General features: G+C 60.7%; 1 protein-coding gene across 1 annotated transcript in view; it reads left to right on the plus strand.

Annotated features, from left to right (window-relative positions):
* The first annotated feature begins 19,599 nt into the window (after nucleotides 1-19,599).
* Nucleotides 19,600-27,575, plus strand: part of RALGDS (ral guanine nucleotide dissociation stimulator) — a 31,859-nt gene continuing 23,883 nt past the window's right edge. The window contains exon 1 of the mRNA XM_058672806.1: nucleotides 19,600-19,758. Coding sequence (XP_058528789.1) covers nucleotides 19,741-19,758 — 18 coding nt within the window. The 5' untranslated portion in view covers nucleotides 19,600-19,740. The remainder of the gene's footprint in view (nucleotides 19,759-27,575) is intronic.

Raw genomic sequence — 27,575 nt, forward strand, 5'->3', positions numbered from 1 at the left:
CAGTGTCCCTGGGATGAGAGTGACTGACAGGAGGACAGCGTGTGCGGGAACCTCTCAGATCTCCCGGGCACCTTCCCCAGGACCACGCCGCTGCCCCTTCCTCTCATCTCCAAGGCCACCGCAGCCAGGGTTTCCGCAAAAGCCATGCAACATTTGTCTCCTGACCTGACCGGCTCCTTCTGACTTCCTTTTGTTTCTGGGTCTCAAAAGCAATCGTGAAGGGCTGGTGCGACAGCCTAGCGGTTAAAGTCCTCTTCTTGAACTCGCCGGGATCCCATATGGGCGCCGGTTCTAATCCCAGCAGCCCTGCTTCAAATCCAGCTCCCTGCTTGTGACCTGGGAAAGCAGTTGAGGACGGCCTAAAGCCTTGGGACCCTGCACCCGTGGGGGAGACCTGGAGGAAGAGGCTCCTGGCTTTGGATTGGCACAGCTCCAGCCATTGCTGCCATCTTGCAAGTGAATCAGTGGATGGCAGATCTTTCTCTGTAAATCTGCCTTTCCAAAAACATAGATAAATCTTTAAAACATAAAATACAAGTGGAGCAGCCAGTTAGCCCTCGGACACAGCATGCTGACAGCGCCATCAGCCGCTTGAACCGCCGTGTCATCACGCAGCCCTGCAGGCTTCATGGTTATGGGTCACATCCTTCTCCCAGGAACACTTCAGGTCACCTCTGCCGTGCACCGATGTGCACACACACACACACACACACACACACACAGAGGCAGACACGTTGATGGACACACACAGGTACACACACATTGCATGTGCACACGCAGGCACAAACATGTTGCATGCATGTAACCTTAATAAGGAAGAAGCACTCCCAGAGACAAAGCTCTTCCATCTGCCGCTTCTCTCCCCAGGGACCACAACACCCAGGGCTGGGCCGGGCCAGGAGCCAGAAGCTCCATCCGGGTCTCCCACGTGGGTGCAGGGACTCACACAGCAGGACCATCATTGCCGCTTCCCAGGCACGTTAGCCCCAAACAGATGCTGTGCATGTATGTGAGGCCTGTCAGCCGGCCATGCCCCCCTGCACCCGAGGGCCTCTGCCGTCCACTGCGGTCACCTGTGGGGGAGGAGGGCTGACCTCCCGGCCTACGGGGACCTCCTGGACGGGCACAGCCACGGGTCCCCATACCTCCCCAGACAGGGGAGCAGGCCTGCCCTTGGGTGAGGGCCATGCCCACGGCTCAGTTTCCCCTCCTCCCTGTCCCCTCCTGGTCCTTGCAGTGCTGGCTCTGGGCAAGGAGCCGCGGGAGGGCCATTGTCCCTTCTCCCCCTGGCCAGGCTCCTAGGCCTGCTGCACACACCTGTTGGCGGATGGGCTGCTCCCAGGCAGGCTGGGTGGGGTTTCACATTCCGGATCTTTCTTATCTACTAGTTCCTGGAGGCCCTGGCTGCTGGGGACACGGGGCACTTTGTGCCATGGCTTACACAGCGTCATGGTGGATGTCACACAAGTGGTGATGGAGGTCTTGGAGGCCAGCTGGCCCTGTGTCCGCTGCCCGGGCCCTGGATGGGGCCTCCCCACCCCTCCCTCCATGCTGGCATTCCTAGTGCCTGGGGCTCCTCGCCCCTCCTCAGGCCTCCTGCCAGGTGGACACGGGGGTGGAAGGCTTGTGTCGGGCAGCTGGGCCAGCATGCCCAATACAGACAGCTCAGGCCTGGGAAAAGGCCAGGCCGGCTGGGCTCCTAGCACCGGTGGGGGGGGACACAGACCGGGCCAGGCCACTCCCAGCTGGGTCCTCGTGGGATCTGGGGGAAGCTACTGCCCTTCCTGTTGTGGCTCCCACGGGGAGGCTGAGGTGACACAGGTGGCCCTGTGGCCGAGACTGCCCAGAGCTCCCACCATGTCCACCACCAGCCCAGGGCCTCCTGAGATCTCCACAGAGCAACCACTCCTGGCGTCCAGGTCGTACGACCCCTCCTCCCAGCTGGACTGGACGCAGGGTCCAGCTCCCAAAACCAGAACTTGACAAACGGATTGGGTTTCCCTGGCCAGAGTGGACAGGCTCATCTTCAGCCTCTTCCTCCTCCTCCTCCTCCTCCTCTTCACCCTGGCGCAACGCAGGGCAGCAGGCCGGGCTGTGGGGCTGCTCATGGACAGGCCCCAGTGGCAGGACCCAGAGCCCCACAGCTCGGTCACTCCACAGCTGGGCGAGAGCTGTACAAGATTCGACCAGCAGCCACAGGCCAGGCCCCCGCCAGGGGCAGCCCACTACGCCCTCCCCCTCTGCAACCCTGCATCCTGGCCTCTCCTGGCCACACCCATGTCCCTCCTACAGAGGCTATCTGCTGTCCTGCTGTGTGCCTTTTCACTGTCCACCAGGGAGACTCTGGGACCCCATGGATGGCCCCGATCCTGCTTACCGCCCTGGCCTCCTGTTCCCAGTCTTCCCAAGACCAGCAGAGCCCTGGCCTGGGGCGCATCTGGTCCAGATGCTGCACGTAGGGGTGTCGGCCCCTGCTGGACACACCCTGCTCTGCACAGGTAGCTGCCTGGCACTGCCAGCCCCTCACTGGCTCCAACGGGCTTGGGGCACCACTGCCCCCTGGTGGGCAATGACAGCCCTGCGGCCCCAGGCACAGATTTCCTGCCACGGCCACAAGGAACTGACCTGGGATCTACTGCTGGGCTCCGGCATTTCCAGTGTCCTGCTCTTCTGAGGCCGACTGCGTGAAGAGAGTAGCCAGGGAGAAGGTAAGGGGTCCCCAGGGATCACGCGCCCTGCAGCTGCTGCCAGGTGAGTGATGGCAGTGGCCAGCTGCCCACGTGTGTGGACAGGAATCCGGTCAGTCAGGACTCACCCGTCCATGTGGGAGACCTGAGGAAACTTTCAGATGCTGGCGTCAGACGGACCCAGTCCTGTCTGTGTGGCCCTCTGGGGATGACCCAGTGGACAGAGCATCTTGCCCTCACTGGAACTCTGACTTCAAATAAAGAAGTCCTTTAAAAAAAAAATGGCGGTGAGGCATGCGACGGGAACCTGCGCTCCATCGGCCGCTTTGGGCTGATTGGCTGGGCGGGGGATGCTTAAAAAGCAGTGGGACCACCCTGGCTCAGACAACCAGGGTGCCTACTGGCCGGGCCCTGCCAGCCGGCCGCCCGCCAACGAGCTCTGGGGTCTTCGGGGTGTTAACTGCTGCCTAGGGACATCCATGGACAAGGCCACTGTACGCGTAGGTGAGGAAAGAATCCTGAGGGACTCCCAACGACAGGGCCACTGTACCTGCAGGGAAGCGAGGGGACTGAGACCCGGTGGTTTGGAGGGCAGAGACTGGAGGATCTGTATGGGTCAGACCCATGCCCCAGCCCCCATGGGTCCTGAGTAGGGCTTGTAAGCATGGAACATTGGCGACCACCACATGCCAGTCCGTGTGAAAGCTAGGGCTGGGACCCTGTCTAGCGGGACTAGATCCCAGTACCTGACTGAATGTCGGAACAGGGGACACATCAGGCAGGGCCATGACACTAACCAGCACATGGTATGTGGGCCCAACCCTGTGGAAATACAGGTCCTGCTGGTTAGCTCAAGAGTTGGGGTACGGCCCGGTGCAGTGGCCTAGCAGCTAAAGTCCTCGTCTTGAATGTGCCGGGATCCCATATGGGCGCCAGTTCTAGTCCTGGTGGCCCCACTTCTCATCCAGCTCCCTGCTTGTAGTCTGGGAAAGCAGTCAAGGACGGCCCAAGGATTTGGGACCCTGCATCTGCGTGGGAGACCTGGAAGAGCTCCTGGCTCATGGCTTCAGATTGGCTCAGCTCTGGCTGTTGCGCTCACTTGGGGAGTGAATCATCGGACGGAAGATCTTCCTCTCTGTCTGTCCTACTCTCTGTGTATCTGACTTTCGATTAAAATAAATAAATCTTTAGAAAAAGAGAGAGAGTTGGGGTAGAGGGCCCCGTGGCCAGCATCCTGAACACGGAGACGCTGGAGGTGTCCGACATGCAGGTCGTGCATCTCAACCCGGTGGACTACATCACGGGGCAGTGGTGCCCGAGGCGCAGGCCTGCACGGACGGCTTCATCAACCCTGCCACTGACGAGCACTTTCCCGTGGCTGAGGCTGTAGGCAAGGGCCTGGCGGACAGAACTATGGGCGACCGCATCAGCCTGGCCCCAAGGCCTGCAGCAGCTTGGAGGACCCAAACACCAAGATCCAGATGTCTGCCGCCAGGCACTCAAGGAGGGCTGGGTACTAGGAGGCCGGCCAGCGCTTCCTGGAGGTGCAGTACCTGACAAGGGACCTCCTCAAGCCCGGTGTGCCCCTGGACGACGTCCTGCAGCGCCGCACCTTGGATGCCTATTCCAGGTACCTCACATGCCCCAAGACCAAGCTGAAGATCTCCTACAAAAACACCCAGGACCGCACCGTGCTGGAGGATGGCTCGGGGCTGCGGCTGCTCGAGGCCTCTGCCCAGGCCGGCAAGGACTACTACAGCCCATATAGTGTCAGCGGTCCCGCACCAGCCGGCTCTCGGGGTCTGGCTTCTCCATGTCTTCCTCTGCCTCCTACTCCTCTTCCTGGGGCCCCGCGCCCTCCCCGGGGGACCCCACCCTGCTCCCATGCCTGCACCCGACACCTCTCCCTGCTTTGCATGTGGCCAAGGCGCTGGGTCTCTCTCTCCAATGTTTCACGGTGTCTTCCTCAAGCGGTGCCTCAAGTTTAAACATAAATGACCAGACTAACACTTCGATGTGTGTGTGTATGTATGTACACATGTGTGTGTGTGCAGGGAAGGGGCCAGCCCAGCCTCGCTGACCACCTCGCCCACTATGGTCTCCCTACTCCCTTCTCCTTGTCACCACAGCCAAGTGCCTTGGGCGGGAGGGGGGTGACCAGAGCTGGGTCTCCAGGGAGGACAGCTGCCAGTCGAGGATGGGGTCCAGAGAAGCCCCTTCCCCATGGGAAAGTGAGAGCTCAGGCTGCAGAGCCCGCAGGCTTGGGGGGGCGGTGAAGAGGTGGGGCCGTAGCCCAGCCCCCGCAACTGCTCCCACCCAGCCCCGCTCCACCCCCAACAAACTCACACTCAGTCCCAGAACCCAGACCTCTTGGGCCCAACCTCAATGCCCCAAAGTGCCTTCTGGAGCCCAGCAATCCAACCCAGGGCAGCGCATGAGGTTTGACTGGGGGTCCCCACTTGCCCATCCCTGCTCCCAGATGAGTCTCTGTTGCTGCTGGCCCATGCCAGCGCCTCATCTGCTCCTCCACCAGCCCCCAACCTCGGTGCCCCCTTCCCATGGCTGAGCTTTGCATATTTCACTAACCTAGGCTGGCAGCGGGCAGAGATGCCAGGTGCCCAGTGCCTCCGAGGGCAGAGCGCTAATCTGACCACGAGCAGGGACCACAGGCCTCCACCCCCCATAAGCGCAATTTCAATCTAAGAAAGAAAAAAAAAGCAGTTGGGGTGGTGGGCTGACCTAGGAGTGCTGATGGGCCCTGCCGACACTCATGGGTATGGGGGCGGAGGACAGGCTGGGCAGGTCCAGGCTGCAGCACCCGCATGCGCATCCTAACACCAGCCCACACAAAGCCCGGTATGGAGAGGTAGGCTATGCCGGGCAAAGGCTTAGCACCTGCTGGCACATGTGAGATCTGGGCCTGGGAGTGGGCCATGTGCGGGGTCATAGCTCCCACTGGTGAGCACGTGGTCCAGGCCTAGGCCTGGGGGTTGGTCAGGCTGAGCAAGGTGGTTCCATTCAATGGCAAGTGTGTGGGTTGGTCTTGGTAGGGGTGTACCGGGCAGGGCTGAGCAAACCTTAATTCACCAGCCAGTGCAGAAACCAGGCTGGAACACAGGTCATGCCGGGCTAGGCTGTCACACCTACTGGTTCACACGAGCTGGAGATAGGAGCAGACTGAGCAGGGCCAGGTTCAGGCACCCACCAGAGAGAGTTGGGACTGGGGTCAGGCCAGGCTACAGCATCCAAAGACATAGGCCAAGACAGGAGAGGGACTATGCCAAGCTGGGTCAGAGCAACCACTGGCACGTGCGCGACTATGGCTGGGAACAGGCCTGGTTGGGGAGCTGAGGGGACTCCCTGGCTGGGTTGGGGTTCCCACTGGGTGAGTGTGAGGGCCAGAGTGGGAGCTGCTGTCTGGTCTGGACATGGCTGCAGTGTCCCTCGGCATAGATGTGGACTGGGTCTGGGGTGCGCCAGACTGGGCTAGATTCCAGCACCCACTGGTGCTCGTTAGAACCAGGGTGAGTGAAAGAATGGGCTGGGCTAGGTCTCTGCCCCTGCCGAGCCATGTGTGAGCTGTGTCTGGGTGTGGACCAGGCTTGGCTGGGCTGCAACACCTAGCAGTAAAAACCAGAATGGGTGAAGGCCAGTCAGGAAAGGCCACTGTGACTGCTAGGACAGGAAGTGGACTAAGTAGGGCTGGCCCATGGACCCACCAGTGTGGCATTGGGAGAGGTTCTGATGGAAGAGCTGGGGGAACTCTTCTGTCAGGGCGCAGTTCCTGCAGGTGATCACAAGAACCACAACAGGAAGCAGCCCAGACCAGGACAGGGAAAGGTACCCACCCGCATATATTTGGCACAGGTCGGGGACGAACCAAGTAGGGCCAGTTCACATCACCTGCTGGTGAATCTGAGTGCCAGAATGGAGTGTGGGTCAGGCCAGGGCAGGCCTTAACACAAGCCATTTCACATGAGGGCTGAGAATGGGGGCTGACTGGGCTGGGCAAGGCTGTAGCCCCCACCAGCATGAGCTGGGACTGATAATGGGCTGGCCCTGGCCAAGCTACAGCACTCCCTGGCAAATGCCCAGGTGAGGCGGGCCATACTAGACGGCTGCGGCACCCAACCAGCACACGTGAGACCCGGAGGGGAGGAGGTGACCTAGCAGGGGGGCTGCGTGTGGCTCCTCTGCGGACCGCTGCTCCCACTGGTGAGTGTGAGAGCTGGGATGGGGGCAGACCAGGCTGGGCAGGGCTACAACACCTGTGGGCCTGTATCTGAGCTGGATCAGGGTAAAGCCAGGCTTGGTTGACTGTTCCTACTAATGCATGCATAAGCGGGTGTAGGTTGGCTGGGCTTTGCTGCAGCACCAGCTGGCAGATGCTGACACGAGGTGGAGGGCGGCTAATTCTATCAAGCTAAACTGCAGAACTGCCTGGAGAGTGGGCCCGGTAGGAAAAGAGTGGGCACCTCTCTCTTGGGTTGTCACTCCCACTGGTGAGCGTGAGAACCAGGACTGGGGCAGGCATGGCTAGACAGAGAGTGGCACCCGCTGGCAGGTGTGTGGGCTGGATTGTAGAGCTGGTTGGGTTGAACTAGGCTTCAATGCCCATTGACATGTATAAGAGCTGAAAGGGATGTGGGACAGACTGGACCAGTCTGCTGTACATACTGGTAAGCACGGGAACCAGGGCAGGGGGCGGGCCTGGTGGGGTGTTTCACGGGTCACTCCTACTAGGCTGCAGCTCCCACTGGCTAATGTGAGGGCCAAGTGTGTGGTGGGCAGGATCAGGCTGAGCTCCAATACTCAGAGACAGGGCTGGATACAATTGCAATTGCAATTACCAGTGTGTGCAACAGACTGTGCCAGACCCTGTATTGACATGCACACACAAGAATCAGGTCTGGGATCACCTCAGATGACATTTCTTTGGGAATCTTCCCAACTGAACTGCTGCACTCAGAACCCTAACCACAGAGAGAATTGCAGGTTCCATGGTCTAACCGTGGAGTGCACGTGTCAGAACTGGGCCTTCTCAGTGGCTGAGATGGAGCAGTGGACGGCATATGCAGAAGTACATGGAGGCTACGGCAGTCCATTGGAGTCTGCAGGGGACACCTGGTACCACAGCAGAGGACAGAGAACAGAACGAATCTATCAACTACCTCAGCCGAGTGTTGGCAGTGAATACCTGGGCAAACAGAAGTGGACTGTGTCAACCAATGGATTCTGGAAAGATTGCGTTGTGCTTGGAGTGGCGAGACCGGCAGCACTTCAGAACTGTGGAACCATCAGAACCTGTTGAGCAGGACCCTCAGAGCTCACCCCGCATCGGGGACCCTGGGATGGCGTCGGGTGGCTGTCCTCCATCCCAGGGTGTGGAGGCGGTCGGGAGGCTGGGGGTGGCTTCTCCCCTTGTCTCCCCTTCCCCCAGATGCAGCAAGGGAAAAAATGTGTAAATGGTGGTCTCACCCACTTTTCCTGTAGCCCTTGACCCTTTGCACCCTAATCAACTATGTAAAAATCATCAAAATGTTATGTCATATGTCATATATAAACTAAAATTGAACTGTGAGTGGGGGGGTCACAGAAAGTGGTTAAGAAATCGCATTTATTTTTAACATGTTGACTGCTCAATACCATGTCAATTAATTCCATAACGATGTTAATTGTTGCAGATGGTATGTTAGTGCTTTTATTTGACCGGGATGATACTCTGCTGTCTCTGCCCTCAGACCAGAGAGGGTCTACCCAATAAGTAGTTGGACTTGACTGGACTATAAGATGTTGGACTCTATGCTTGGCATATACTTGCAAAGAGGGAATCTCAACTGAACTTGAACTATGGTTATGCAACAAGGTGGAGGAACCCACCATGGGGGGAGGGTGGGGGGAGAGTCCCAGATTCTATGTAATTACAACACAATGTAATTAATGAATAAATTTAATAAAAAAAATAAACTTCCTAACAAAAACAAAACAAAACAAAACACACAGTATAAATAGGCAAAAGGAAAAAAAAATAAAAATCATCAAAAATAAAAATTTAAAAATAAAGAAAGAAAAAAGAAAAATGAATGCTATCCCATGTGACCAAGGACGAGCCCCAGCCATGTGACCAGGAAGCGCTAGCTTTGGCAGGTGCCAGAGGGCACACACAGAGTTGAGGATGCTCAAACCCAGCGGGTTGGCATGGCCTGCTTGAGCCACCCAGCTGGGATGAGGCTTCGGCAGAGTTAGGGTCCCTGGAGGCAGACAGGACTTGGGGACACATCGTTTGTGGCAAAGGATTCCCAGGTTCTCAAGTGAGAACGTGTGAGGGGGAGATCAAGGGCCGGGCTTGCTGGCTAGAGCTGGGAGGGTCCCCAGGGACACAGGTGACCCGGGAGGCTGAGACCTGCTGAAGATGCAGCCCAGTGTGGCAGCCCGGGTCTCCCAAGGCCAAGGCCAGGCCCCTGGGCGAGCCTCTGCTGGCCGTGGCTGCTCTCCCAGCAGCCACCCCCCAAGCAAGGCGGGAGCAGGTTCACCCAGAGCTCCATTCAGAGAGAAGGCCAGCACATCCAGGCAGCTGCCTCCCCTCTCCTGCTGGGGCCCGGAAGGCTCAGCCACAAGGACACTGGCCAGCTCAGGACAGCTGACTGGTGAGGTCGCCGCCTGGCACAGCCAGGCTCAAACAAGGGCACAGTGACCCAACGCTTGCCATAAGCTGTGCCCAGGGCTAGAAGGCCGGACTGCAGTTCCTCCACACGGCAGACTCTGTGGTGGGTTCTCCGACTCCCCCAGACTCCAAGTGGCCAGTGAGTAGCCGCACTGGGCTCCCAGGCAGGTCCGCTTGGTTCCAAACCAGGGACGCACAGCTCTGATCACTGGGGAACCTCAGTCCTTCCCTGTCACCTTGAGGTGCTGCACTGTGCTCCCTCGGCCAGGGACACGGCACTCGCAGACGCAGGGGGTCCCTGTGGGGCTCAGGGAGAGGGCGGAGCTTTCATGTTCTACGCTCATTGCTTAGAGCTCCAGCCTGCCCCCACACTCAGGAAGAGTAACTGAGTGGAGGGGAGGCCCGGGGGCGGGGGGGCTTCCCACCCTGCCACCCCCAGAGAGTCCCTTCTTGAACCACTCACGGCTGGGATGCTGCGTGTCCATCCCCAGGGCCACCCCAAGGCTGGCTTTCTTGCTTTATTTTTCTTTTCTTTTCCTTATTTTTTTCTTTCTGAGTTTGAAAGGCACAGCTGTAGAAAAGGAGCAATCTTCTATCTATTGGTTCTTTCCCTACATGGCTGCCATGGGCAGGGTTGAGCCAGACCGAAGCCAAGAGCCAGGACTTTCTTCCAGGTGTCCCACATGGATTGGGGGCCCGAGCACTTGAGTCGTCTCCCCCTGCTTTTCCCAGGCACAGAAGCGGGGAGCCAGTCTGCAAGTGGAGCAGCCAGGACTTGAACTGACGACCATCCCCGCCCCCGGAGAACAAAGGCAAAATCAGCGGCTGGGTCCAAACTGAAGCTGGCAGAGCACCCGCTTGTCACAGGAGGATGCTGGCTCCTGGGGCGGGGAGCGGCGGGGGGAGAGGCATTACACAGCTGCCCCACCCCCACTCTGTCCCACCCTCACCCCTTGGAAGTCACACCCAGCCAGGCCCCACAGGGATGACTCTGTCGAGGGTGGGGTTTCAACTCCAGGGCCCGCAACCCAGCTCCATGACTAACTAGAATGTGGATTTCAGCCAGCTTTCCTGGAGTACCAGTGGAAGGCTTAGCTGCCCAACACAGGACGAAACCAGCTGCGTGGGACGGGGAAGGACCTGAAAGATGAAGTTTCCCATGTGCCTGTTTTACAGACAGGAAAACTGAGGCTCGGGGAGAAGAAAGGCCCAAATAGGGACCTGCAGGTAGCCTGGCTTGTTCAGACTAAGATCCCACCCTCCATCTGCCCGGGCCCACCCCCAGCTGTTCCTGAAGCATCTCAGAACAGCATAGGCCTCGAACTCCAGCCACACCAAGACCCCCAACTAGCCGTCAGGGGAACCAAGTCAGCGGCTGATGGGTCAAGGGTCTGCCAGTGTCCATTCCAATGCTGGTGTGTCTGCAAGGAGTGTGCCTGCTTCCCCCAAGGGGGAGACACGGTCCCTGTCCCACCTTTGTCTTCCTGGCACTGCACAGGTACCAAGGAGCACCCCGAGTCGGCTCTGACAGCAGGAAGTGAGGGGCAGGGACTTCTAGGTCGGGATCCCTGGCTGGGATACACAGGCTAGGGCTGGCCCGGACACTGCTCCTGCTTGGGATCGGGGCTAACACAGCCGAAGGGTTACCAGTTCCAGGGCCCACGTGGAGAAACTGAGGCCCTAGCAGAAACAAGAGGGTGCGAGGCGTTCCAGAGATTCCTGGGCTGGCGCTGTCCCAGTAGCCAGGGGAGGGCTTCTGTGACCCCGCACCGTGGGAAGGGGAGGCTGGGGAAAGGAGGGAGAGCCACGGCCGCCCACCTCGGAGGCGGCTTCTGTGCAGACCTGGGGGCCCAGCGCCCCTGGAGCCCCCTCCCTCCCTCACTGCTTATCTCTGCTCTCAGCCCCCAAACCTCCGTCCCCTCTGGATTCGGGCCCCGCCCACCGCTCCTAGCTCATGGGCCCCCAGCCCCCAGCCCCGGAATGACCAACCGCCCAGATGGATGTGTCACATCCACAGGAACACACCCAGTCCCTTAGAATGACAGGAGGATGCCCCACGCACCCTCCTGGCCTTCACTCCATATCGTGGGTTTGGGTGTCTGGGGCCGCTGGTCAGTAGGGTACCTTGCCTTTGTGGGGTGAATGCATGTGGGGAGCAGGCTGTCTTTGTCCTCCAGGTTCCCACCAGTGCTGTTGGGTTTAGGTCTCTTGGAGCTGCCATGGAAGTGGGGTGGAATTTCAGGCGTCTGTAGCCCCCTGCATGGCTTGACCCTGGGTTTGCTGCTAGCTCTGAGCAGCCCCCTACCCCCACACACTCATAGAAGGAGTCGGAGGTTGGCAGTGCCCTGTAAATGGGGCTGGAGGATGGCAATGCCCTGTAGATGGGGCCAGAGGGTGGCAGCGCCAGCGCCAGGGGGACACACTGGAGTGTGACAGTGTCCACACACCACCTGGTGCTGCCTTTTGCCTCCCCTCTTATGTCCTACAGTGCCTGAGAGGAACAAACTAACATCTCCCCCCTTGGAATGAACCTGACATTTAGACAGTTCGGAGTGAATGGTTGGGTTGTTGCAGGCTCCAAGGGGGCACTGGTCTTTGTTTATTGTAACAGCTAAAGATGTTGTGGCACACCTGGTTAAGCTGGTACCTGTGCCATCCAGGGGTTGCCGGTTCGAGACCTGGTTCCTGCCGGTGTACCTGGAAAGGCAGTGGAGGATGGTTCTCCATCTGGGAGACCTAGAGGAAGCTCCCCGCCCCACCCTGGCGATTGCAAACATTTGAGAAGTAAGCTAGCAGATGGAAGATCTGTCTATCTCCTGCCCCTCCCACCCCCAGGGAGCTCTGCCTGCCAAATAAATAAACAAAAATCTTAAAGGAGAAACGCTAGGCATCTGGACCCTGGCCTTCTAGTTAGTCATGAGGCAAAAGCAGGAACGCAGCAGCAGAAGGAAGAAGACGCGGCCGGGCCCCAGGTTTCGGAGACGCACCCAGGCTCCAAGCTCCTGGCTGCGGGGAGCCACATCCCAACCCAGCGGCTTCCACAGTCACTGCCGCTTCCAAAGGCCCTGGTTTTACCTAGCATCCTGCCATACCAGGACTTTCTTTTTCCTTGTGGTCATTCCGGCCCTGCAGAGTCACTCACACTTGAATCCCTTGTTTCCTCTCCTCTCCTGCCACCACGGTCACTGTCCCGCAGCGATGGACTTGGTGCATGGAGACGATAATAACACGCGTGGTACAGTCCTTCATAAGGAATTATAATTCCATCAGTCTCTTATGTAAGTGTACCCCAACATGGCTGGTACAATGTCGGACAGTCCATGGCCAACCGTTTCATTGGGAATCCATCTTTCGTCTGGAAGCAGGGATGCATTTTGCATTATGCCCCCACATCTGGATATGGTAGACCCCAGTACTCCATCACTATACATTTCTGTAATTGAGAAGCCATGAAACAAGGTCAACAACTGGTATGAGTTAGAACAGCCTCAACAACAACGATGACAACAACAAATTACAGCTCCATGAAAAAACACGATATTGAGTAACCAACACATGGGTGACAAAAAGGAAACACAAAAGTCTCTTGGGAAAAATGATGCCACCGTGTAATCCATGAGCCAGCAATGAATTCGACAAGAGAAAAGAAAGTGTTTACGGCCTGGCATGAAAGCGTAGCGGTTAAAGTCCTCCCCTTGAACGTGCCAGGATCCCATATGGGCGCCGGTTCTAATCCCAGTGGTCCCGCTTCCCATCCAGCTCCCTGTCTGTGGCCTGGGAAAGCAGTGGAGGACAGCCCGAGGCCTTGGGACCCTGCACCCACCTGGAAGAGGCTCCTGGCTTCGGATTGGCTCAGCTCCAGCCATTGCGGCTCACTTGGGGAGTGAACCATGGAAGATCTTCCTCTCTGTCTCTCCTCCTCTCTGTATATCTGACTTTGCAACAAAAATAAATAAATCTTAAAAAAAAGAAGAAGAAAAAAAGAAAGAAACCTCCGGGCAAGGGATGGGGGAGGAGCAGAGGGCCCTGGTCACTGCAGCAGTCCTACTGTCCATCAGGAACCCTGAGCCTGTGTTCTGCCACCCCTCTGTGCCTTCCTCCCACTGGGCTGGGGAGCAGGACCAGCTGAGCAACCAGGCAGCTGTAATGTCCACCCCCAGACAAGCCCACCCACCGGCCACCTGGCCTCCACTCAAACTTCACGGCTGGGTTTCCATCCACTCCCAGTGCGCCCACCACGTGTCCATCAATGCGTGTCCCCGGGCGGCATCCCCCGCACCTCCTCTGCTGCCTTCCCAGCTCCTCCAGCTTGGCCTTGGGCGCTTCCTACATTGTTTTTTCTTCCCAGCTTGTGTTTTGATTGTCTTGAATTTTTGAAGTTGTATTTATTTGAAAGGCAAAGCGATAGGGCGGGAGAGAGAGATCTCGCTCAGACATTCTTGGAGAGCTGAATCGGTGGCAGAGTGCCAGGACGTGAGCTGGTCCACGTAGGCAGCCACAGGCAGTGACTCCGCTGCCACCATGCCGACCCTGAATTCATTTTAAGAGATTGACATTTCTACGGATGGGAGGTGAGCCAACCTTCCCCACCATGGCTTCCTTCTTTCACTTTATTTTACCTTTCTTTCTATCGTGTGCACACATTTAGAAAGCTGGAGTTTAGGGGCCAGCACTGTGGCAGAGCGGGTTAGGCTGACACCGACATCTCTGAGCACCACTTCAAGTTCCTGCTGTTCTGCTTCGGATCCAGCTCCCTGCTAACGCACAGCAGATCATGGCCCAAGTGCTTGGGTCCCTGCAGCCACACAGGAGACCCCGCTGGAGCTCCAGGCTCCTGGCTTGAACCTGTACTGAAACTGAACCACTCTTGTCTGGGTCCCGTAGTCTAAGGTTTCCCTGCCTGTCCTTTTTCAAAAGGACATTCACCGGACAGCTGGTCCTGCAAGGTTCGAAGGCGCTGACGCAACAACCATCTTCCCCCGGTGGCCAGTGCTGCCGGAGGGGATGGTTAGGGGGATCCCAGGCCTGGGGCACATGGGAACTACTGCCCCACGGACAGCAGAAGCTCCTCCTGGCCGTCCTCAGTGCCCTAGGATCACGGCAGCACCAGCCAATCAAAGGAAGATGCCGGGCAGCACTGACCAACCAGCAATTTGAGCAAAGCATGTACCCTTCAGATCTATTTTTGTATTTTGTTTTAAGATTTATTCATTTTTTTTTATTACAGTCAGATGTACACAAGGAGGAGAGACAGAGAGGAAGAGCTTCCATCCGATGATTCACTCCCCAAGTGAGCCGCAACGGCTGGTGCTGTGCCGATCCGAAGCCGGGAACCAGGAACCTCTTCCAGGTCTCCCACGCGGGTGCAGGGTCCCAATGCACTGGGCCGCCCTCAACTGCTTTCCCAGGCCACAAGCAGGGAGCTGGATGGGAAGTGGAGCTACCGGAAATAGAACCGGCGCCCATATGGGATCCCGGCGAGTTCAAGGCGAGGACTTTAGCCGCTAGGCCACGCCGGGCCCAGATCTATTTTTGTAAATTAGGCTATTTTTGTAAATTAGGCTATTTTTGTAAATTAGGCTATTTAGGGCCCGGCGACGTGGCCTAGCGGCTAAAGTCCTCGCCTTGAACTCGCCGGGATCCCATATGGGCGCCGGTTCTATTTCCGGCAGCTCCACTTCCCATCCAGCTCCCTGCTTGTGGCCTGGGAAAGCAGTTGAGGGCGGCCCAGTGCATTGGGACCCTGCACCCGCGTGGGAGACCTGGAAGAGGTTCCTGGTTCCCGGCTTCGGATCGGCACAGCACCAGCCGTTGCGGCTCACTTGGGGAGTGAATCATCGGATGGAAGCTCTTCCTCTCTGTCTCTCCTCCTCTCTGTATATCCGCCTTTCCAATAAAAATGAATAAATCTTTAAAAAAAAAGTTAGGCTATTTATTTGAAAGGTGGCATTACAGAGAGAAAGCTGGAGAGAGAGGGAGAAAGAAAGGAAAACAAATGTTTCAGCCACTGGTCCACTCCCCAGATGGCCACAATGGCCAGGACTGGGCCAGGCGGAAGCCAGGAACCAGGCACTTCATGTGGCTCTCCCACGTGGGTGCAGGCACCCAAACACTTGGGCCATCTTCTGCTACTTTTCCCAGGCCATTAGCAAAAGGCTGCATCACAAGTGGGGCAGCCAGGACTCAAACCAGCACCCCAGGCAGGAGCTTTCCCCACCATGCCGCTATACCCACACCTGCCCCAATTTCTATCTATAATTACTATCACCCCTAACTTCTCGGGGAGCCCAGGAACTAAACTCTAGGTGACCAGCTCCTTGTTTGGCACTTAGCAATAAACAGCAGCCCGAAGTCCATGACTGGCTTTCCAAGTGTCAGGTGAGTGGATCCAGGTTTGGGGTCCTATTTGGCAACAGGACTACCCAGCCACTGGAGAGCGAGCTGGCAGGTGGAAGATCTCTGTGTGTTTCCCTCCCTCCCTCTTTCCAATAGATAAAGTGAGTCTTGGTGGCAATCTAGGGTGGAAGAGCAGTGGCGTAGCTCTTTTCACGGACGCCTCTGCGGCTGCCGTAGTCTTGGCCCTCTCCGCTTGTGGCTGGGCGTGCTTGGGCTTGAAGAGACGGCCAGCCAGCGTAGGCTGCTGGGCTGGGCTGCCTGGGGCCAGCGCCTCCAGGGGATATTTCCCCTTCTTGCTCCCAGACCCACCCATCATTTGCCGGGCTGAGACTTGCAATGCGGCCCTGCAAGTCTGAACCGGGAAATGTGTGGCTGGCTGGGGATCACTTCCTGGTGCAAGCATCCCAGGGTTGTGCCCACACACACCGAGACGAGGCAGCACCTATGGCTACTGCGGCAAATCCTGCAGACCACTGAACTGACATGCAGCACTCCCAGCTGCAAGTCACAGTACTCCCCACCCCGCTGCTGCAGCGGACGCAGCTGGCACAGACACGCCTGGCGGGGAGGGGGGTACATGGAGTGCCGATGGATCTGTCGGAGGGTGGAGGTGCTGATGACAGGGTGGCATTGGGCTCCAGGGAGCCAGGGACCTGGGCCTCAGGTCAGTCACCAGCTCTGGGACTTCAGACAAGGAAGCCAAGTGCCACGAGCTCTTTCTGTACAGATGGGTGGCAGCAGCCTTTTCCCAGAACATGGTGTGGGTGACGTGTGGAGTGGGCACTGCCCTGCTGCGGCACCCACGATGTATGGCCACCTCCAACACCCCCCAGGAGGTGAGCTGCTGTTTACCCACGCTGACCATGCCAAGAAAGTGAGGCCCGGAGGCAGCTGTCACACAATGTGAGACGGGGCAGGGCCAGGGAGACAGACGTAGCCCTCGCTGAGTGCAGGCCACGTTGCCCCTGCTGCCAGACACTCAGAGCCACTGCTGACCCCTGTGAGCACGGCTGTCTTCAGGGGAACCTCCCACCACAAGCTTCTGCTGCAGGCGCACCTGCCCTGAACCTGACCGTAGGGAAGTGAGCAGTGGGATGTGGTGGGGGTGAGGGACCTGGCGGGGCTCCTGCCTGGGGACCTCCTATGGCCAGCTAAGGGCTGGGGGTGCGCCCTGAGGTGAGCAGCTGCGAAGGGTCTCCCAGCCAGGCCCATGCCAGATCTCGGGTCCCTGCAGGGTGCTGGCAGGGTTATCCTACACCCACCAAGTCCAGCACTTCCTGCATCTCCCCCAAGCCCCTGGCTCAGAGCCCAGACGGGTCCCCAGGCCCAGCAGCCCCTCCACCCTGGCTTCTCTTGTCTCCACACCAGAGGCAGAAACCAGCCTGGCACTGTCCAGGGAAATTCACCCAGAGAGCAGAGGTGCGGCGCCCGTGTGAGCTGTCATGGGCAGGTGTGAGAGCACACGGGCACGGGCACATGGCAGCATGGGCACAGACAGGAGGAGGCGGCAGTGACCTGCTGCCCACGCCTCAAGAGGAGGAGACCACGGGGTCACATGAGAGCCGGCAGATAAGCCCTGTCCCAGATCCCACGCCTCTTGCCGCCTCGGCCGTCAAGCAGGGACTGAATCCAGGAGTGACCAGTGTGAGGACACAGCCTGGGGCCAGGAGGGGACGCTGGGAACTTCCTGGGCAGAGGGACAAGCAGCTGGCGATGCCTGCGTCTGGAGCAGGGCACACCTCCCCACCCGGTCAGGGTTGTCCAGGCCTGTGCCCCCCACCCGACCCTAACCCCGTGCGGTGGGAGCAGGCCCTGCCTCCAGGGAGGGCCCCAGGAGAAGGTGGCCCGAGTCCTGGGCGACAAGCCTCGGCTTGCAGGCTGCTCCCTGCGCCCTGCAGCCTCCTGGAGACGACAGCCAACCCTGGTGTACAGCCCTCACACACAGAACCAAGCTGCCTTGCAGGCTCCTTCGAGAGAGAAGAATCTGCGCATTCCAGCGTGAGTGTGTGACGGCCACACTGCTGAAGAACATGGTTTGGGGCCCAATCCTGGTGCCCGTGGGGTGCTGAGTAGGTCACACCCCTTCTCTGAGCTCTGCAAGTGAGAGTGAAAGGTGGCCTGGGACCTGCGCTTCGGGGGTCCTGACTGGCAGGTCCCAGCTGTGACCCCACAGGCAGCAGGTCCTAGCCTCAGAGGGTGCAGTCTCCACAGCCCCAGGAGGGTCCGGGCTTCGTTGGGTGGACAATGTGTCAACCACACTCCCTGCAGCTCCAGGATGCTGCAGCCGCGGCAGGCAGGCAGCAAAGAGGCAGTGTCGTGGGCAACGCCGCTGCCTGCAGCGCCAGCATCCCATACGAGCGCCAGTTTGAGTCCGGTTGCTCCACGCCCACTTTTGGTTCAGCTCCTTTTTGACGAGCCTGGGAAGGCAGCAGAGGACGGCCCGAGTGCGTGGGCCCTGCACCCACGTGGGAGACCCAGAAGAGGCTCCTGCCTTGCGCGTGGCCCAGCCCTGGCCGTTGCAGCCATTTGGAGAGTGAACCAGCAGATGGAAGATCTCTCTGAGTCTCTTCCTGTGTCATCCTGCCTTTCAAACACACAAATGTGGCTTAGGACAACTGCATCGTGTCTCAGACTGCCTGCTCCAGCCCCTCTCCAGACGCCGGCTTCCTGCCAAGGACTGGGGTCCCTGCCGCCCCATGGGACACCCGCCTGCAGTTCTGGGCTCCTGGCACTCCTGGCTTTGACCTGGCCCACCTGGCTGTTGTAGGCATTGGCGAGGAGGTGGGAGGTGAGGCAGGACACACAAGATCTCTGTCTCTTCCTGACCTTCCCATAAAATATACATTTTAGGTGATAGGCTGCCCTGTCCCCAACCTGCAGTGACAGACGCCGCTGCCTCCTCGCCCAGCACCGGGAGTTCTCTCCCAGGGCCACCCACTCCAACCCAGAAGCCGCCTCTCCTGAGGGCCAGGCTCAGGGGCCATGCTCCCACACAGCCGAGCGGGGGTTCAAACCCCCAGCGGGGCCACGTGTGTCCTGACCCAGGGACAGGCAGGGGCAGGAGTGACAGCGCGACCCACCTCTCCCACTCCCTCCCACACACACTGGGCGTTGGGAGCAAGGCGCTGGGCCCCAGACTTTAGAGCATGCACAGCCGAGCAAGGTCGCTTAGGGCTGGGCCCCGCCCCTGCTCAAGGACAGAATGGGGCTCGGCGCCCCAGCACCCGTTCAGGCCCTCCTTCCAGGCTCCTGCCCAGCCCTGCTCTCAGCCAGGGACAGCTGCTGGGATCCTGTGTTCTGGTAGGCACTATGTCCACTGCCGCCTCGGGTTCAGCCCACGCTGGCCAAGCCACGCACCGAGGCTGGCAGGTGGCATCAGGGTCCTCGGGGATACGCAGGTGGCGGGGTGCTGGATTGGCTGCTGACATCCACTCCGCTCTGCCGTCCCCACCTGGCCTGCAGGAGGGCGACCCCAGGTCCTAGGTGGGTGGGGCACCTTGCTGCTGGCAGGCGGGCTGGGCCCTTGCTGCGTGGCGCGTGCGCGCGGGGCTGTCACGTGCGCGCACCTCCTGCGGGCCCCGTGTCCGCGCGGAGGTCCCTCGGCGTGCGCCCGAGGGGAGCCAGGCCCGAGCGCGCCCCACCGAGCCCGAGCAGCCGGGCCCGCGCCTCGCACCTGCGGGCGGGCTGGGGCGGGGCCGGGGCGGAGCCGGCGCTGTCGCCGCCCACCCCGGCCGAGCGCCCCGGGAGCCCGGGCGGAACCGAGCGGCGGGGCCCGAGCGGCCGGCAGCGCGGCGAGGCGCGGCTGCGCACACAATGGGAGCGACGCGGGTGGCAGTGGCCAGCGGCGCGGAGCCCCGGGCGCAGCGCGGACGGCGGCCCGCGCCATGAGCGCCGCAGCCGGACACCCCCCTGCGCCGCGCGCGGCCCGAGGCCAGCGGCCGCTGCGAGCCCGGGGCCCCGCCCTGGGGCCGGCGATGAGCTGGGCGGCTGAGGATGATGGTGGACTGCCCGGTGAGTGGATGGTGATTGCCCGGCGGGGGCAGGGTGATGGTGGTGGTGGTGGAGGGAGGACCGCCCGCCCACGCCCACGCCCACGCCGCGGCCACGCAGAGCGCGCGCTTACGCAGTTCCGTGTCCAACCCCTCCGAATGCCGTTGGGAAACTGAGGCGTGGGGCGCAAAGGGAGGACTGACCTGGGGCCCTGGAGGTGGACTGAGACCACGGGGAGGTGAGGGTCTGGCCTCCTAGGCCTGGGCTCGGCCCTTCACTAGGGTCTCCTTTGGGAATGTTGAGCCCTCCCAACCTAGATTTCGGAGGACCCCGACCCACCTCCTCCACCCCCAGGCTCAGATGCAAACCCATCCGCTGTTGCTGGGCTCTGGGGCGCGCACGGGGGTGCACGCACTCGCGCACACACACACACACACACACACACACACTCACTTCCTGGGACTCAGAGGAGACCCTGGAGACGGAGGTGCAGGAGGTCACAGTAGCTGTGACTCCAGCCAGGGCATCTGGTTTCCTAGCAACACGCTGGGTGCCCAGCGTGCGGAGGTGCCAGTCTGGGAGACCGGGAGTCCTCCCCTGGACCGCGGGAGAGGACAGGGCGGGTGGCCCCTCCTTACGGTGCAGGAGCGTTGGCCTGGGATTCCTGTTTGGCATCTGGAGGGTCCCTGGGCTGTGTCTTTCAGGCCTGGTGCAGAGCACAGCCTGGGAGTGGAGTTGGTGGGGCTGAGGAGTGGGGAGCTACCCAGCTGGACACAGTCCTGTACCTGCTGTTCCGCGCTGCTCGCGGGCAGGTCTGGCTAGGGTAGATCCTTCAGGGACCTCCTTGCAAGCAAGGCCGAGTAGCTATTGCCCTGGCTGGAGTGAGGCGGCCTTTTGAGTGACCTGGACAACACCCCTTCCCCGCCTCTGGGCCAGCAGAGAGAGCGAGGGGCACGAGGGGGCTTCCTGAGGGCCCCTGTGTTGCCCCTGGAGCCTGGCAACTGTGGCGCGTGGCCCCTTTGGGGCCTGGAGAGCTGCTATCTTGACAATCCCCAAACAAAGGTGTGTGTTTTGTTTTCTGGGTTTCCTGTCTGGGGCTGCAGGATGTGCACTGGCCACCAGGGGGCAGGAGTGCCCAGTGTGCTCCATGGGAGACCCCCGTGGGCCAGCAGGCACTGTCCCCCGCCCCCCGCCAGGGTGACCTCCTGACAGCCTGACAGAGCCTGCAGTGTGTGCCATGTGGTGACAGGGAGGAGCTCCCATTTCTGCATTCGGCACGACCCCTGGTCAGGGACTGCTGGGCCTGGAGGTGCCTCAGAAATAGCCGGTGGGGGCCTACAGCGTCTGGGCGAGCGGAGTGGTCTTCAAGCCCCAAGAATGCAAGAGGGAGTCCCAGAGGGAGCATGGGGCCAGGGCTGCGGGCAGGGCCACCAGGTGGAGGACACTGCGCCCCTTTGGTTGCGTTTGGCTGTGCATAGCAGACCAGCCACAGCCAGCCTTGTGCAAGTGGGGCGGGGGGCTGGTGCAGAGACCCGCAGAGGTGGGAGGGGCCTGTGTGGCTGCAAGAGGGAGTGAACAGGGCTGAGCTAGAGACCACCCAAGTATCAGACCCCACAGAGACCAGGGCTGGGGTCCCAGATCTCGGGATTTGGGGGTGAATGGCAGAGGCGTGACAGGGCGTGTCCACCCAGCACCCTCCTGAGCTGTGCACCCAGGCCCTGTGGGACTGGAGGTTCTTGGCCACATGGGCAGGGACAGCTCCTACCCTGGAGTGGCTCCCCGTGGTGCAGATGGAGTTGAGGGAACACAGGGGACACTGGGCAGGTGTGTTCTCTGGCAGGGACCCCAGCCCCCTTTAGCTGCCACCATGACTGACTGCAGCCCGGCCCTGGGCTGTCCAGCTCACAGGGTGCCTGTGCGCACGCCTGGCCACTCTCCGTGTCCCCCAGGCGCCGCTCTCCTGTGGTTTACACTAACCCCGGAGTGAGCGAACAAGTGTGTTCCTTCTCTTAGCGTGTGGTTTCCCGGACGCAGGCCTGACCAGAGAGGGCAGGAGGTTGGCCAGGGAGGGACTGTGTTTGTGTGGAGCCTGGGTGGGTGCCACGAGAGACCCTGGGGGGAAGGCACTGCCCTTGGGGTGAGGGTGATTCCAGGAGTCCAGTCTGTGGTCTGACGCGAAGTCCCACACAGTGGACTTGACCACAGCATAGGGGCTACCAGGCCAAGGCCAAGGGGTCAGCAGGGCCAGCCTTCCCTGCTCCACCCCAAAGCCATAGGAGAGGGTCCCTCCTGCCCTTTCCTGCTGTGGCACCTGCCGACGACCCTGCGATCCATGTTGTCACTCTCGCTGCGTCTGGGGGACTGCGCGCCGTTCCCTGTTAACATGCAGTCTTTGGGTCTCTATCTCAGGCGCTGTACTCTGTATGAACCGGTCGACCCTTACCAGGAGTCCTGGGCCCCATACTCAGGTGCCCCGAGGGCGACCGGGCAAGGATGTGGCAAGAACTCCCAGCTTAACCCGGCAGGTGGCGCCACAGGAGGGACCTCCCAGGCACTGCCTGGAGCCGCCGTGAGCTGCCACCCAGGAAGGGCTCACCTCACGGTTGCCCAGGAGATGAGGACACCTAGCTGTAAACAGGGCGGGAGCTCCATCATTTCCTAGTGATACAATCGAGCTGGGCGGGGCTGCAGGGTGGGGCCTGGTGGGCCCAGTAGGGCGGAGGGTGGCTTGTGGAGGAGGTGACCTGCATGGCGCACAGCAGGTATCTGAAATGAACAGGAAGGGAGACGTGCAGGTGGGCAGGCAGCAGAGGACCCGGGCTGGCCAGCCTGCCGCAGCAGCCGCTGACCAACCTGCTCCGCCCCCAGGCTGCAGGCTGCCCAGGGGCCCTGTGGCTACATGGCGCCTGTGGGCTCTGGGTGGTGGGTCTGGAGGTTCCCGGTGTCCATGCAGGGGATGTCGCCCCTGGCGGTGACCTCTTAGACACTCCGTGGATGTGCCAGGAGCAGCAGGCCTGGTTCCCTGAGGAGTAGGCGCAGGAGGACCTGGGGGTGGCTGCCTCTTGGTCTCATGGGCCCCTACTCTTGCCTCTGCCAGCGAGCCCCTGAGGCTGCCCGGCCCTCTGTGCTGGCCTCTGGTCTTCATGCAGGGCTGTGGTGCCCAGTCCATGGGGCTCCCAGGGCCCTGGTACCTGGGTGGTGTGGCAGCTCTGCCACCACAACCGTGCCCCGTCACTACCTCACACGGCAGATTCCTGGGGCCAGGTGCCTGCTGAGGAGAGCCAGCCTGTGCCCACGCCGTCCTTGCGTCTCTTGACATTCCTGTGGGGAAACTGAGGCATGGAAGGGGCCCGGGCCACGTAGTGGCAGGCCTGGTGGGAACATCCAGGCCCAGTGTGCCTGGGGAGGGCCCGGTGCTGAGCCAGGGGCCAAATTCCTTCCAATTTCCTTCCAATTTAAGCCAGCTTGCAGAGGTCAGCAGCGGGCGGGGCTGGGCGGGGCGGGCCTGGGAGGCCCAAGGGGGTGGTTAGCAGAGGGCGGGGAGGTGTAAACAGAGCAAAGGAGCCCCTTTCTCTCGCTTTCCCACTTAATGAAGGCCTTGGACTTGGGTCTGTGCTCAGCTTCCAGGTTTTTAAGGCTTAAAGAGTCTGGGACTGGCTGGGCCCCTGCAGGAGTCAAGGGTGAGCCCACAGACCCCCTCATTCCTTCCCCCACCGTGTCTCCCCCCGGGACAGCCAAGCCAGAGTGAGGAGGCGTAGAGGACACCCCAAGGAAAGCCCCATGGCATCCCCCTACAAAGAATGAGCCCTAGAAGTGGAGAGGGTTTCCGTGGCAACCAGCAGCCATTGCTTAGCAACTGCAGGTCCCCAAAATACACGGCAGCGGAAGGTGGACGGAGTGTTGGGGCTGGGTGTGGACCTTGGTTTCCTGTTGTCCCAGGAGAACGGGAACTCCTGCCCCCTGGATGTTTCCTGAGGGAACCCCCAGGCCACTGCCCTCTCCTTGCACTCCCCCCAAAACAAACACACACACACACACACACACACACACTCACCCACACACAAACCCCTGTAATTGGGCCAGCCCTGTAGCCTGAGGTGGGCGGGTCCAGTGAGAGTGGAGGAGACCAGGCATACCATAGCCTGGTGTTATGCCCGCTGCCCCTGCTGCCCTCCCGGAAAGCCCAACGGGGTTCTGGCCAGCTGCGGAACCCTTCTCACCGGCTCAGTGTCCTTGTCTGGGCCCACATGCCCCTCCACCTGTGTTTTTGCCACTCGCAGAACTGCTGTCTTGGGAGTCATGTCACCCGTTGGGTGAGGGGCCGGGGCCTCGGGTGGGGCAGGGATGTCAGGTGCTCAGCTTGCTGGGTTTCCTCTGCGGTCCTGAGTGGGTGCCGCAAAGCACTGGACCGGGAGCTGGTGGTACTGGCTGGGAGGGTGGGTGAGGGTGGGAGGCCCTGACGCTCTGTTGGAATGACAGGTGGTACAGGTTGGTGGTGAGCCCTTGCCCCAGGAGGCAGCTGCAGGTGCCCTGGCCAGCGGGATGGGGTCCAGTCTGAGTCCTTCCCTTGGTCTGAGCCCTTGGGCTGTGAATTCACCCCTCCCAGGTGTCCAGCACGAAGAGGACTTCACTGCCTGTCCCGCATAGGGCTCATGTGTCCGTGTGGGAGGCAGTAGTGGGGTCTCCCCAATCCTCCTCCACTTCCGCTTTTCCCATCCCTGCCCTGTGCCCTCTCCTCCCCCACTCCCATTCAGGTGCCTCACAAACAAAGGCCGGGCTCAGGCGACTGGGAGGAGCGGGCAGGCGGGGCCCTAAGGCTGGTGGACCCTCCCAGGAGTCCCAGCCCTAGCTGGCCTGGAGGGAGGTGGTGACAGAGGCCTTCCTGCCAGAGGACACAGAAGGCCGGAGGGCACAGGCGCCACCCACCATGCGGAGCAGATGAGAGAGGCGGGGTCAGTCCCCAGCACCCCCACACCCCAGGCTGGCAGGCACCTGGGCCCTCTGTGTGGATCCAGAATTGCTTCACCCAGGGCAAGCACAGGGCCCCTTCGGGGATGCTGGCTATGCCATGGGAAGGGGCTGTCCAGTTGAGAGACAGGACCCTTGGCCAGTTAGCGGCCCTGAGCCTGTCTGGGAAGGTCCCTTCCGCTCCACCCCCATCCTCATCTCTGCCCTCTTTGGGACACCAAACTGACCTGAGGGGTCAAACGGAGGGTTTGGGGAGAGGAAGGCTTTGTGCTCATCCCACTCATGCTGAGCTGTGGCTAGAGGGAGGGGAGTCCAGCCATGGTCACCCTCACCTGTCACCTGCAAGACATCAGCTGCCTAGAGGTCAAGAGGCAGAGGGAGGGATGAGGGGGAGGCAGAACCCCGAGTTAGAGCTATGAGCACCCCATGAGTCCCTCACGCCATGTGGGGAGCCCCAGCTGGGTCCCTTAGGCCTCTGGCCCTCCAGGGTTCCAGCAGGCGCAGTGGGCAGGCGGAAGTGCCCACCAGGGGCGGACTGAACCACCAGCACCCGCTGCCCGCCCCTCCTCCCTGGCAGCAGACTCCTGGAATTCTTGGAGATTCCAAAAAGGGACTTTGCTTCCGAGCACCGGGACAGGAAATCCCTGAGCAGGGCGCGTGCCTGCTCCCCTGGCTGAGGTCCTGCTAGGAGCAGGCGCTGGGCAGTGGCAGGCACGCGGAGCCCGGAGGGAGTGTGTTTGCCGGGTCACCGCCTTTCTTGGCTGGGCCGGGGGCGGGGGGGGGTGGGGTGTGCGTCTTGAGAGGGACTCCCTGCCCTCGGGTGACATCACCAACATCTCTGTGTGACCTCGTGGGTCTCCATGTGCCAGTGGAGCACAGGTGCCCCCGGTGGGACAAGCCCTTAGCTCACCAGTGAGGGGCTGTTTTCCAGAAGTGAGTGGAAGCACAGAATGAAGTGGGGGGTTGCGGGGAAAGGTGACCCGTGCACCTTGATTTGTTTCGCAGTCCGTGTCTTCAGCGAACAGCTTCTTGACTCGAAGGTTTTTAGGCACCAAATAATCTGTGCCTTGCGCTGCATGTTTTCCATGAACTTTGTGCGTGTCGGGGGAGTCCCCAGTGCTCAGAGCCTCCACATGTCCGTTCTGTCATCTGGTAAATGGGCTGACAGCTTAGCACCGTTTCTTTATGGTCACATGGTGGTATGGAGCTCTGAATCGGGGCAGTGTCAGGCGAGGGGGTGGCAGAAGGCCAGGTCGCCCAGCCCCAGGGCCCTGGAATCCTGTAGCACGGCCTCCCCACCGCCTCAGCCTGGGGGAGCCTCCTGCTGGACCAGGACTGTGGGAACCAGGACAGTGGGCACCAGCCCCACCACGTCCTGGCAGCCAGCTGGTGCCCTGGGCAGCTCAGGAGGTGCCCCATGAAAGGGCAGCCCTGCTTCCCAGGCTCAGCCCCTTGGACGGGCGGCAGGCCAGTGGCAGCTGGGCACACAGTGTGCCTGGCACAGCAGCAGCCTTCCTGCCCCACAAGGGCCTATTTGTCCCAAGCACTGGGTGACCAGGCATGCTGGGCACTGGGGCCTAACTGGGCTCTGCCCCTGAGCCCCTGACCTGTTCAAAGCTGGCACCCCAGGCAGCCCTGGAAAGGGGGGCCAGGTGGGCAGAGTCAGCCTTGCCGCACCTGGAAATGGCCCCTGTGCCATCTCTCCAGCCTCTTGCCTGCCCCGGGAAGCTCCTGAACCCACTGAGGGGACTCCTCGAGGGTCCGGGAACCTTGCAGCAGCTGGAGGAACCCTTGTTTGGTCCACCTGTTCTGTGCGTCCAGGCGTTTGAAGCTCCCAGCAGGTGCCTCATTTATTTATTTAGAGAGAGAGCTTCCATCTGCAGGTTCACTTCCCACGTGGGCACAACAGCCAGGCTGAAGCCAGGAGCCAGGAACTCCATCTGGATCTCCCACATGGGTGGCAGGAACCCAAACGTGGGTAGCCCTGCACTGCTTTCCCAGGACACAAACAGGGAGCTGGATGGGAAGTGGAGCAGCTGGGACACAAACCAGCACCCGTGTGGGATCCCGGCGCGTGCAACGTGAGCATTTGGCCACCCTCCCTGCCTGTTTTCAAGAACAGGCAGAGCTGGAAGGCCCGAGCTCTTGCAGTGCAGGTGTGCACTGGGCGCCTGCTCCTCCTGACCCGTCAGCGGCTGTGAGAACTCCCCAGGAAAGGGACAGAAGTGGGACCTTGTCCAGGAGCTCCTGTGGCCATCTGACCTCGCTGTGACCTTTATGTTACATTTTGCAGAAGTCTGTCAGCCAGCCCCAAATTAAAACTGAGAGCCGGCGGTGGCGTCACCACCCACTTTCCCCCCAAGGGAGCGTGTCCTTGGCTGCACTGATTTTTCTGAATTAGTGGAGCATGCCAGGCCCTGCGCTAGGTACTTCCCATCCGGAAGTCCCTTTCCTTTGCTATCACCCAATGAATGGGCCAGGACCAAGGCTTGGCAGTGAGGGGAGGGGACCTGCACGGCGAAGCCACCCAGTGTCGGCCAGCTGCACCAGTGTGTGACAGGCTGGGGGCGTGCACCCAGAGGCCGCTGGGCCGACCCTGCTTCGGGGTATGCTGGGGCCTTCAGAGAAGGGGAGTGGGTTTCTGCTGCAGGGGGAGGGGAGCCACCCGTGCCCACAGCAGTGCTGGACCTGCTGGGCTGGGAGCCAGGAGGAACAGCCAGGGCAGGGCCTGGATTCAGGTCCAGGGCTTCCTGGCAGCCACGTGACAGAGGGGCCGGCAGGCAGCCCGCATCGGGGGAGCCCGGCAGCCCGCCCACCCCGAGTTCCTGTTTTGAAGGAAAGCCTGGGTCCCGTGCCCCCTGGCACTTAGC

This window comes from Ochotona princeps, chromosome 14 (assembly GCF_030435755.1).
Source record: "Ochotona princeps isolate mOchPri1 chromosome 14, mOchPri1.hap1, whole genome shotgun sequence".
Lineage (NCBI taxonomy): Eukaryota > Metazoa > Chordata > Mammalia > Lagomorpha > Ochotonidae > Ochotona > Ochotona princeps.